General features: G+C 37.7%; 3 protein-coding genes across 3 annotated transcripts in view; 1 reads left to right on the top strand and 2 right to left on the bottom strand.

Moving 5' to 3' along the window:
• The window catches only part of mrpl17 (mitochondrial ribosomal protein L17), a gene marked incomplete in the record, with an annotated part of 1,476 nt that extends 720 nt beyond the window's left edge, over positions 1 to 756 (bottom strand). Inside the window, 1 exon segment of the mRNA XM_024264058.2 lies at positions 385 to 756. Coding sequence (XP_024119826.1) covers positions 385 to 558 — 174 coding nt within the window.
• A 1,901-nt stretch (positions 757 to 2,657) lies between these two features.
• Positions 2,658 to 4,078, bottom strand: LOC112141013 (trypsin-2). Its single transcript, XM_024264061.2, has 6 exons — positions 3,927 to 4,078; positions 3,694 to 3,844; positions 3,369 to 3,619; positions 3,143 to 3,279; positions 2,934 to 3,035; positions 2,658 to 2,832 (listed from the first exon to the last, which is right to left on the bottom strand). The coding sequence occupies exons 1-6, from the start codon at positions 4,000 to 4,002 to the stop codon at positions 2,785 to 2,787; spliced, it is 765 nt and encodes a 254-aa protein (XP_024119829.1). The 5' UTR covers positions 4,003 to 4,078; the 3' UTR covers positions 2,658 to 2,784.
• A 4,783-nt stretch (positions 4,079 to 8,861) lies between these two features.
• LOC112141012 (trypsin-2) lies at positions 8,862 to 10,457 on the top strand. Its single transcript, XM_024264059.2, has 6 exons — positions 8,862 to 9,011; positions 9,278 to 9,428; positions 9,503 to 9,753; positions 9,843 to 9,979; positions 10,087 to 10,188; positions 10,309 to 10,457. Exons 1-6 carry the CDS (start codon positions 8,972 to 8,974, stop codon positions 10,354 to 10,356), a joined length of 729 nt encoding a protein of 242 aa, XP_024119827.1. The 5' UTR covers positions 8,862 to 8,971; the 3' UTR covers positions 10,357 to 10,457.
• The last annotated feature ends 448 nt before the right edge of the window (positions 10,458 to 10,905 follow it).

Here is a 10,905-nt window from a genome sequence, read left to right as displayed (position 1 = left end):
AAAAAAAAAAAAAAAAATCTGCTGTATCCTTTAGTTTTTAAACAAGGAAAAACTGACTACCGGGAAAAGTTTGTGTTACTTCTGGTTTTGTCAAGATCAGGGATACAGAAATATAACAAAACATCTCAATGAATGCACAATCAAAATGTAATATTAGAAGAAAATGCGACTTTTTAAAAAGTAACCATAGTTGACAGATGACGTCAAGTGTGAGGAAGTTCAACTTTTTAAAGCCAATAACACTGATTTATAATGTTTATCCAGACTTGATGGATGGGGTTAGAGAAACGTATTTTAACATGACGTCCTGTGATTTCCAGATGACACAAACATCCACACAGTCACCGTTAGCTTCATTTCCTGCTAGCCTACACCACCACTGACCTTTTCGGCGTAGAAGCGGACCTCATCGGCCCGGGCCCACGTGGTTTCAATCCTCTCATGCCTCACCAGTCCAGTTAAGATGTTCCGCAGCATGTTGATTCTGGACTCGGGACCCAGGCCCATCCTCCGAGCCAACCGCCCGTGGGAGACCAACGCTCGCAGCGTGAGACGCATGGTGGTGGGCTGACGGGAGTCCGTGAGAAATGAACCGACACCGTCAAAAAGATTCAACCCTCCGTGTCAGACCCAAATCACAACAACATTGAATAGAAACAAAACAGAGAAACTATAAGGTCAGTGAATGTCAACGCTAACGTTGTTTCTGTGCATGACAGTCGCTGTGCATCGGGGAAATGTGTCCGACTTGGTCGTGGAACTAAAATTCAGTTCCGTATGTGAAAAAGAGGGAATACTGTTCGAACGCACAACATCTAATTTCAATTATTAAAATATATTTATTATTTGTCTGGTTTTAAATTATATAAATAACACAGATTATATTTATTCTCCAATATTCTAAAAGTAAACTCTCATCTGATTTAATTTATAATTTTTAATTTTCTCACAAACAAAAAAAGATCTTAAAGACAAAAATTGGGTTTAGCATTTAAGTCTCTAAAAAGAAGTAAACACCAATTTTGAAAGAAATTAACTGAAGAATCATTAAATACCAGTGGCGGGCCGTGCATTTCACACCTAGGCCTTCAGTAGTGCTCCATCTGAATCAACCCAACCCTCAATAACTATTTTATGGCTATAAAACTTCTACTGCAGGTACAACTGCGACACACATAAAAAAGCATAAAAAAATAACCTGATAAAATTGCAATAATATTTTGGTATATAGCAAAATTTTACTCACCAAAAATCCGGATTATTTGTACACAAAATCCATCCTTTCTTTCCTCAAGAAGATTTCAATCACTCTGTCGTGCAGATTATCCGTGCGTTTTAGTTCCATCAAGAAGTCCTTTTCTATCGCCATGGAAGCTAATGCTGAAAGTCGAGCCTGCCCTGACGTATTTCTGGCATAAGTTTTAATTCGCTTCAGGGCTGAGAATGTCCGTTCAACAGAAGCAGTGGACACGGGGCTTGCTAGCTTCGGAGTTGCCCGACCCCGCTTAACAATGTCCAGCTTTTCTTGAAAAGTCCGTCTTGAAAACGGCTTTGACAGTAAGTCTGCAACCAAATCCATTTCTTCTCCTCCTTCAGCCATTGTGGATTGACAAACCAGCTATTAAATTCGATATATTTGCCTGTGCAGGTCGCTACAGATTCAGTTTGCCAGCTCTTCCTAGTACACTCTCCGACTATCTAATCACAGCGCGTGAAAATCCTGACGTTTCCGTGGGCCAGCTAGCTGGCCTTGCTGTGGTCTACTCCAGATCTGATTGGTTGAAGCAACAGTTTGGTCGACAATTATTTTATGCTACAGGGCCCGCGGAACTGATTGTGAAGGCCTTCAGGCAGATTTCTTTGACCCTAGCAACAAATAGTGCTGAAATGTGATTGTTTAATGCTTAAATAGGAAAATACACGTCTGGAAGCAGCGCAACCAGGGGGCTAGCAATGAAAGGAAGACGACAGAGCATTGGAATGATCGAATACGTATTCATGGACAAAATATAATTAATATAAGTCTGTGATTCAGATATTTTTAGGCCAGCAGAGAAGGCCTTGCAGGCCCTGACGGCCCGCCACTGTTAAATACTATTATTCACAAATAAGGAGCTGGTAAACAGATATAATATGCAAACTCCTATTATCTGATTATCTCAAGATTTTAAAGATCATGTTGAATAGCTCAATTATGGTGAATGTGATGAGTAGCACATGCATTAAGCCTGCTTTAACTGATTAGTAGCAGTGTGAAAATGCTCTTTACGTCTGTCTATAAACCTGATATTGTTAAATAGCCTAGTTTAATAGTTTCATAGAGAATAGTTGGACATAAAAAAAGCCAAGATAAAAAAAATGAATCAAAGTTATATGTGTGGATGTTATTTAACAAGAAAATGACACATGCTTTTTTATTTTACAAACACAAGGGTTGTTATTTTTCAATATTCTAAGAATGATATTCAAACAGAATATCCCCTATGAACCAAGTAAGACAAAAAACAACCCTTCACAATTTATGAAAGGCTCTTTAAAAGTGTTCTATAGTAAACATTGAAGGAAACATCTCTGAGTGGGTTTTATAACACATAGCCTATTTATAATACCATTTCAGGTCCAATTATGTCACTCAAATGATGAGACTAAAAGAAAGGTTGAGGTTTAAGATTTTATTGACCTTTAAGATAATCGGCTGCAAAATGTTCTAAACTCCACATCAGCAGATAGATTGAAATAGCAGAAGTTGTGCAGCTGTGTGGGATGGTCGTAGAAGAATCCGCCTTAGTTGCTAGCCATGGTGCTCTGCAGCCAGTCGTTGAAGATGCAGACCTAAACATGAAAAGTAAAAATTTCAGCACAACACAGCTTTGAAGATGAAAATGAGCGCCAAGTGTCAAGATTGTAATTTAAAACAGAAAACATTGCTTCACCTTGGCGTAGACACCAGGGTGGTTCCTCTCAGCGCATCCGTATCCCCAGGAGACAATTCCCTGCAGCTGGCCGTTGCACACAACGGGGCCACCAGAGTCACCCTGACAACAGAGAGCAGATAATGATGGAGGCAGAAAAAAGAGAATTGCATCCTATGTGATAAACAACACGCTTAACATGATGAGTCTGCAGAAAGCCATTGAAATACCTGGCAAGAGTCCTTGCCTCCCTCCAGGTATCCAGCGCAGAACATGGAGTTGGTGATCATGCCGGGGTAGGAGTTGTTGCAGTCGGAGTCAGACAGGATGGGGATGTTCAGGCACTGCAGCTTGTCGCCGTCATCAGCTGGAGGAGACAAAATCAGATGGTGAAAAAACTCAAAATGGACTCTTTCAATAAATCAACTGGAGCAAAGAGCAGGAATTATATCTCACCGGGGTTCATGGTGTTACCCCATCCAGAGACCAAGCACATGGTGCCAGCAGGAGCGCAGCTGGAGGGCAGAGACACGGGCTGCACGTACTGGTTGAGGGTGGCAGGATTGCTCAGCTTGATCAGCATGATGTCATTGTCAATGGTGAAGGAATTGTATCCGGGGTGACGGATGACACGGGAGGAGTCGATGAACTGCTCAGATCCCTCGTTGATCCGGATGTGGTGCTCTCCCAGACGCACCTGCAATCGGCTAAGAGACAATTCAGACCATTACACCCGTTTCAGTGCAACAAGGACGTTCTCTGAAGAATTCCGTCTTCTTACGACTGGTAGCAGTGAGCAGCAGACACAACCCATTCGCTGTTGACCAGAGAGCCGCCGCAGAAGTGGTAGCCAACATTCAGAGACACCTGATGGGGCTGGGAGTAGGGGGTGCACTCGTACCCTCCGACGATCTTGTCGTCATCAAGGGCGACTGAAAACACATCGTAAAATAATAAACATCTAACATATTATTATGCAGTCCATGATATATTCTATTTGAAACCGAGGCTTACAGGCAGCTCCGATGAGCAGAACAAAAACCAGAGACCTCATGATTGCTGAGTGATCCTGATGATGAGAGGACTTCATCTCCAACCCTGGTTTTTATAGAAGGTAAAATCCTCTTTTTTTTTTCACATGCAGAAGAAACCTCCCACTGTTATCTTTGACCGGTCCTGAAATGACCGGTTGTGGATGATGGAAAGTCAAATATTTATTTGGGCTGAAACTTAGCCTGAAGGAACAAGACCAAAAACCACTTGTGTGTAGACATCTAGAAGCAAATTAATAATAATAGCATGATATAAATTCTCATGTGAATTTACCCAAATGCAGTAAAAGTATAACAGAGACATATTTTCATATAATGTGGAAAAAAAGCGTTTTTGTCAGCAGGTGTATGTCATCATTAACCTTGACGCTGGACAACAGATGGCTTTTTTCACAACCACAGTGCAAAAACACTCACATGAAGAGTAATGATCACAGAAAGATCAAGTAACAAAAAACATAAAACTGCCAGTAACTGGTTTTAGTGAGTGAAAGTCACCGGCTGGTGCATAAAAAAAAAGCATATTGTTTTATTTTTATTGCAAACTTTAAAAGTAAGAATGGTATCAGTTTTATGGAAAAACATCACGATTTAAGACTAAATCCTATTAATATATGGTTTATGATATGCTAAGTGATTTGTTGTCAATGGATTTGGAAAGCTTCCCAATGTGTGCAGTTAAACCAGACATTGTTTAATCCATTAGGAAAACAGTGAAAATCCTGACAGAGATGTAATCTACCTTTTGTTTCCTGATTTAAAGCTGTCAAAATTCTGTACTAAATTGCCCACACATCATACAGTACTGAGTAAATCCTCAATAGAATCAGTGAATTTAAAAGACTGGTTCGTGCTGATCTAATAAAGTCATTAAGTATAGATTTAAAGCTGGAAATTAAGTAAAGGTTACATCAGCATTCCCTGAGAGGACTCAAATCTTCATAAAGATATTTTTGAGTTAGACTGCAGCCACATCCGGCTCTTCTATCCCACAATTGTAGCTCTATGGATTGAAAGAAAATTTCTCTCAATTTTAATAAATATTAAGCTTGTTAAGTTACACACATATTCTTATAGTCTGCTGCACAGCAATGTAGTTGTTACTCAGAGGCAAAGATTTCTATAATTACATTTACATGTATAGGTTTTTTAAAAAACAGAATTTTACACCAATATTAATTTTCTTGTATTTTTAATTCAAGTACGTCTTCTGCAGCAGGAGGATTATTTGACACAGGGTGTATTTTATTGTGAAATGAACTTAAATGTGCTGCTGTCAAAAGTCAAGAGGATACAGTTGTTTTTTATTAAAAAAAAAACACTTTTGGATTTCAATTATTTTAAAGCTACTTGTTACGGTATAAATAAATGGCCACAAAAGCATGACTAGTGTATTTCTGTAAATGTTGAGGATGGACTTTGTGGTTCTTGCTGTGTTTTGGTCAATAAAAAACTGGACCGTGTGGCTCTTTTAGCATTAAAGGTTGCAGATCCCAGAAGAGTAACTTTCATGCATGTCTTCATATCAGCAAAATTGAATCAAATTCTATTGTTGTGAGTGTTTTATATTCCGATTTTTGGAGTTGATTTTATAGCTTATGAGGAGTAATGGCTTTGGTAATGAATGCTGGAAGTTCTTCATGAAAAATTTGTTTTTACCATGTTTTGTAAAGCACATTTCACTAGGAATAGAATTACAAGAAGACTACAGTACATATACACAATCACTAAAATTAGGTTTAGATATCTATTTTAGGATTCAACAATAAAAAAAACACAATTCCAAAAACATTAAGGGAAATAAGAAAATGTTTCAAAAACAAAATTAATTTTCAAAAATCGAAATGAAATGCCAAAAAAATGAAACCAAATAAGACACTAGAAAAGATAGGGACATCACTGATTAGATGTTCACCTTTTCAAATGTATTCAGCATGGCAATATCTTCTGATGGAAGATATTTATTTAATCTTTTTTGGACACACAGCCACTGTAAAAGCTTGGTGATTTCTCAATCAACTCTTCACCACATTTCAGGAAAAACTTCCTTTTGCTTTCCTCCTTCAAGAATCAAACACCATTATCCTATCAGCAGTGTACCAGTGGGGTTTCTTGTTTTTCATTATTTTTAACACTTCATTTTAAGTTTCGGAAATGTGTTTTGTTTTCTAAAATATAGGTTTATTTTTTTAATTTGACAATGCGATTTTTTTTTGTTTGTTTTTTAAATGTAGTTGTAATTTTTAATGTTTTTACATTGACTGACTGTATCTACTGCAGGGCAACTGCTCATCTCTTTATAACCCAGTTACTTTCAAATATCACTATATATTTGTAAAATTTAAAATAAATGACTTTAGTAATAAAAGGAAGCATGAGAGAAGGTTTTCAGTGAGATATTTTAAAAGTGGTGGTTTGATTTGAGAGAAATGATGAAGAAAAACAATACAAAAATCAAGTAAATTGTGGCTTTAAAAGAGAGCTAGATGAATTAGATTCACTCTTGTAAATATATTGAAGGAGCTTCTTCTTTCTGTTGATCTTAATATATTCATTTAAAATGTCCTTGTGGAAATGTCTCAACTGTTGCTCTTTGTGATTTACAAAAACTCCAGTTTGAAGAAATTCCTTAACATCAAGACTAAAAACATGAGAATTTTCAACTAAATGTATTTAGCTTGAAATGAAGAGTCCAGTTTCTATAGAGGTTGTTGATAGTTGTGGGCAGCAACCTACAGTTTTACGCTGAAAGTTTGCAGAAGCCAATACCTGATTTAATTGGGCTGCCTGGGGGCTTGTTAGGACTGTCCTTCATGTGGGGGGGACATTATATTTAGCTGTGAGTTCACATTCTGCCTGAAGCGATTGGATTTCAGGGTCGACATGTGGAGCAAAGAACTCTGCTGATTGTTACACCGACATCTTTTAGTGGATACGGTGTAATGATTTAGGGCGACATCTCCTGTACTGGAAAAACAACTCAGCTCAATTTCATTCAATTCAAGTAACTTTATTGTTCCCAGAGGGGGAGTAGAAGGTGCAGTCACACAATGACAAAGTTGGGACTTAGACGAAACTAACAGTTTTGAATAGATGTGAAAACAACAGCATGAACTTTAGTAATAAATATGTAAAATGCATTAAGGCACATTTATCTGAAGCTTAAGACAATAGTCTAAAACTATTGTTGAGGATCTGGATTGCTTCCAGTGTAAAGGTTGTTTTCTCGCTTGTGCTCTAAAAGCTGGATAGAAACGTCTACATCCCAAGAGAACTCCATCCTGGACTCACTGATCATACAAAGTGGTTAGAGTTTGACGAGGCTCCCCAAGACTTTTTGTTCAAACATTTCAAATTCTTTGCAGAGGAGAGGAGAAGTTTCCACAAATTCCTACATGGTGGAGCTGACTAACTTAGACTTTTGTCTTGGTGAGAAGGTTTCAATCATCTTTTTAGCTTTTTAAAGGTACAGCTCAGGACACTGTTTCTTATATCGCTGCTGGAGTGTAGTTGCAGAGGTACGGTGGCCCAGAAGTTCAAATCCCACCTTACTTAAGATCACAATAACCATTAAAGAAAAAAAAAATAGTAATTTAAAGAAAGAAACAATACAATTTTAGAAATAAAAAAAGAAAAATGAAAATAAAACAAAACACAATTCTAAAAAAGGAAAAGTTTTAAGAAAAAAACGAAAGTACGTTCCAGAAATGAAAATGAAATGCAAAAAATAAAACACAATAAGAAACCAAAAAAGTAGGTACTAATGGACACCGGTGATTGGATGTTGACATTCGTTCAATATTTTAATCAAAAGTAATTTGGTATGAAGCGTTTTTGATGTCTAAAAATTAATACTGTTTTATAATTTGTTTTATTAATCTTTGACATATTTTTATGTTGAGTGATTACTTGCCCTTCAGGGCCACCGTACAGAGGAACAAATGTGTCATCACTTTTAACAATGTGGTGGCCTTGTTGTGTCGATTCACAGTCATTTGTATGAAGGACGTACAGCAGTAGAAGTAATAATGGAGTTCAAGAAACTAGCTTGTTGATTTAATAAAATCATTACATTTCTTCATTTTGAAACAATTTGATTAAAAAAACTTTCCTTACCATCAGTATTACTAAGTAAAGACACATTAGGTTGGTGTTTTGAATTCAAATTGCACATTTTCACCAGTTTTCATGTGTTAGAATGTACAAAAGTAGTGAACTAAAAAAGAGGAAAATGCATATCTAGAAATTCTTAACAAAAATCAGCCTTTTTTAAGGCTTGTAGTGAACAGCTGCTGAGAAGAACACAGCTGTGAGATATGATGTTCAAACAAATCCAAATATAGCGATGGATAAACCTGCCCAGAGAAAGGCAACTGTTAGGAATATATATGTGCTGATAGGAATTTTGAGAAAAAATGAAAGTGTCCACGATGACTATCCTAAAGTATCTGTTAGGAATTGATCAATTTCAGATGATTATTGTGTCTAAATAAAAGTCAGGCTACACGTTTCCTTATAAGGTCTTAGTAGTTTTAAACACAAATGTCATCAGTCATAAACCACTGAATGTACATGTAATGCATGATTAATATACTATGTTGTGGTAATATGCTTAATAGATTTAAATAATTGAATTTATTTGAAAAAACTGGAGAAAATGTAAGTAGTTTTTCTCATCTTAAGCTGTTTTGTTAATAGACATGCAGAAAAATATACACTTTTATTGAAATAATTAAAAACAAACAAAAACTACCAACTTAGGGGTGAACTCTGTAGTGAAACAACAAAATATATTTTCTCCCTTAAAGAGACTCAATAATTTTTTTTTAAATTTGCAACTAAAGTTCTTCATATCTTATCTTTGAAATAAATAATCTTAGAGCGCGCCTCAGAGATTGGTCCTTTTCTGACCAATGAGGGCTCTGCAGGTGCTGGGGCAGTTCCCTCTGAGGGTATAAACCCGGACTGCAGGTGAAGTGGTCTCATCAACAGGATCACTCAGCAGCCATGAGGTCTCTGGTCTTCGTTCTGCTCATTGGAGCCGCCTGTGAGTGTCTCTGTGTGAATTATTTTCCTCTTTTAGAACTTTGTCTTTGTTTTATCCAACAAAACTTTCTGCTTGATTAGTATTTTTTTGTTTTAAACTTAATTTTAACAGGAAGTCCAATTGAGATGAGATCTCTTCTTAAAGGGAGACCAGGGCCGATTTTAAATTAGGTCACATAGACTTAGTGTGAGGAACTCATACTAAATGTTTAGCTTTAGGCGCTGTCATGTTGAAAGCAAGACTTTAACTTCCTGATGTGTTTTCAGTCGCCCTCGATGACGACAAGATCGTCGGAGGGTACGAGTGCACCCCCTACTCCCAGCCCCATCAGGTGTCTCTGAACGTTGGCTACCACTTCTGCGGCGGCTCTCTGGTCAACAGCGAATGGGTTGTGTCTGCTGCTCACTGCTACCAGTCGTAAGAAGACGGAATTCTTCAGAGAACGTCCTTGTTGCACTGAAACGGGTGTAATGGTCTGAATTGTCTCTTAGCCGTTTGCAGGTGCGTCTGGGAGAGCACCACATCCGGATCAACGAGGGATCTGAGCAGTTCATCGACTCCTCCCGTGTCATCCGTCACCCCGGATACAATTCCTTCACCATTGACAATGACATCATGCTGATCAAGCTGAGCACTCCTGCCACCCTCAACCAGTACGTGCAGCCCGTGTCTCTGCCCTCCAGCTGCGCTCCTGCTGGCACCATGTGCTTGGTCTCTGGATGGGGTAACACCATGAACCCCGGTGAGATATAATTCCTGCTCTTTGCTCCAGTTGATTTATTGAAAGAGTCCATTTTGAGTTTTTTCACCATCTGATTTTGTCTCCTCCAGCTGATGACGGCGACAAGCTGCAGTGCCTGAACATCCCCATCCTGTCTGACTCCGACTGCAACAACTCCTACCCCGGCATGATCACCAACTCCATGTTCTGCGCTGGATACCTGGAGGGAGGCAAGGACTCTTGCCAGGTATTTCAATGGCTTTCTGCAGACTCATCATGTTAAGCGTGTTGTTTATCACATAGGATGCAATTCTCTTTTTTCTGCCTCCATCATTATCTGCTCTCTGTTGTCAGGGTGACTCTGGTGGCCCCGTTGTGTGCAACGGCCAGCTGCAGGGAATTGTCTCCTGGGGATACGGATGCGCTGAGAGGAACCACCCTGGTGTCTACGCCAAGGTGACTTTTGAAGAAGAAAAATATTCAAAGAAATTTAATCCCAGCTGTGAAAAGTCGCCTTGCATATATATGGAATGACACGCTGATTATTTGCTGTAACTCTGATCTATTTACTTTCAGGTCTGCATTTTCAACGACTGGCTGGAGAGCACCATGGCTAGCAACTGAGTGATCCGATCCAAAATATTAAGTCCAGCAGCTTTACATAATTAGCTGCTTCTATTCCATCTGACTTACATAAAAAAGACAAATAAAGAATTTGAAGCTGATTTGTGTTTTGTTTCTTATTCATGTATTTGCTGTCATGACTCGTTTACAAAATCAAAAAAAAATACCAACCAGAAATTGACAAAAATCAATTTAAAATAAGTCTTCTGTTCTAAATATTCATAGCAAGGTAAAAAAAAAAGAACTATTATACTTTCTTCATTTTAGATAGATCTCTTCTTAAAATTAAAGCAAACACTTAGAAAACTCAAATGAAGTTCCAGGAATCTGTTGGGAAATTAACAAATGGAACCAATTTGTTTTTTTGTTTTTTTAACTTTTACAGATGAAACACTGACTCAATGTTACTTAACTTTAACCACAAAACATTTGATTATTCTCTATAAACTGACATCTTTATTAAAATATATATATATTTAAATAAAAATGAAATTGATTAAGACACAGTAGTTGATCCCTTTTTTGGATTACATAGCATTAAATTACAAT

This window comes from Oryzias melastigma, unplaced genomic scaffold (assembly GCF_002922805.2).
Source record: "Oryzias melastigma strain HK-1 unplaced genomic scaffold, ASM292280v2 sc00819, whole genome shotgun sequence".
NCBI classification, from domain to species: Eukaryota; Metazoa; Chordata; class Actinopteri; order Beloniformes; family Adrianichthyidae; genus Oryzias; species Oryzias melastigma.
This window is presented reverse-complemented; position numbering and strand designations above follow the sequence as displayed.

What these genes read in the sequence shown, in the direction of transcription:
- LOC112141013 (XM_024264061.2), bottom strand. Translation starts at nt 4,002, where the DNA reads ATGAAGTCCTCTCATCATCAGGATCACTCAGCAATCATGAGGTCTCTG. An exon ending in TCTGCTCATCGGAGCTGCCT is followed by an intron (nt 3,845 to 3,926) that starts GTAAGCCTCGGT and finishes ATGTGTTTTCAG; the next exon opens with TCGCCCTTGATGACGACAAG. An exon ending in ACCCTGGTGTCTACGCCAAG is followed by an intron (nt 2,833 to 2,933) that starts GTGAAGCAATGT and finishes TTTCATGTTTAG; the next exon opens with GTCTGCATCTTCAACGACTG.
- LOC112141012 (XM_024264059.2), top strand. Translation starts at nt 8,972, where the DNA reads ATGAGGTCTCTGGTCTTCGTTCTGCTCATTGGAGCCGCCT. An exon ending in TCTGCTCATTGGAGCCGCCT is followed by an intron (nt 9,012 to 9,277) that starts GTGAGTGTCTCT and finishes ATGTGTTTTCAG; the next exon opens with TCGCCCTCGATGACGACAAG. An exon ending in GAGGCAAGGACTCTTGCCAG is followed by an intron (nt 9,980 to 10,086) that starts GTATTTCAATGG and finishes CTCTGTTGTCAG; the next exon opens with GGTGACTCTGGTGGCCCCGT.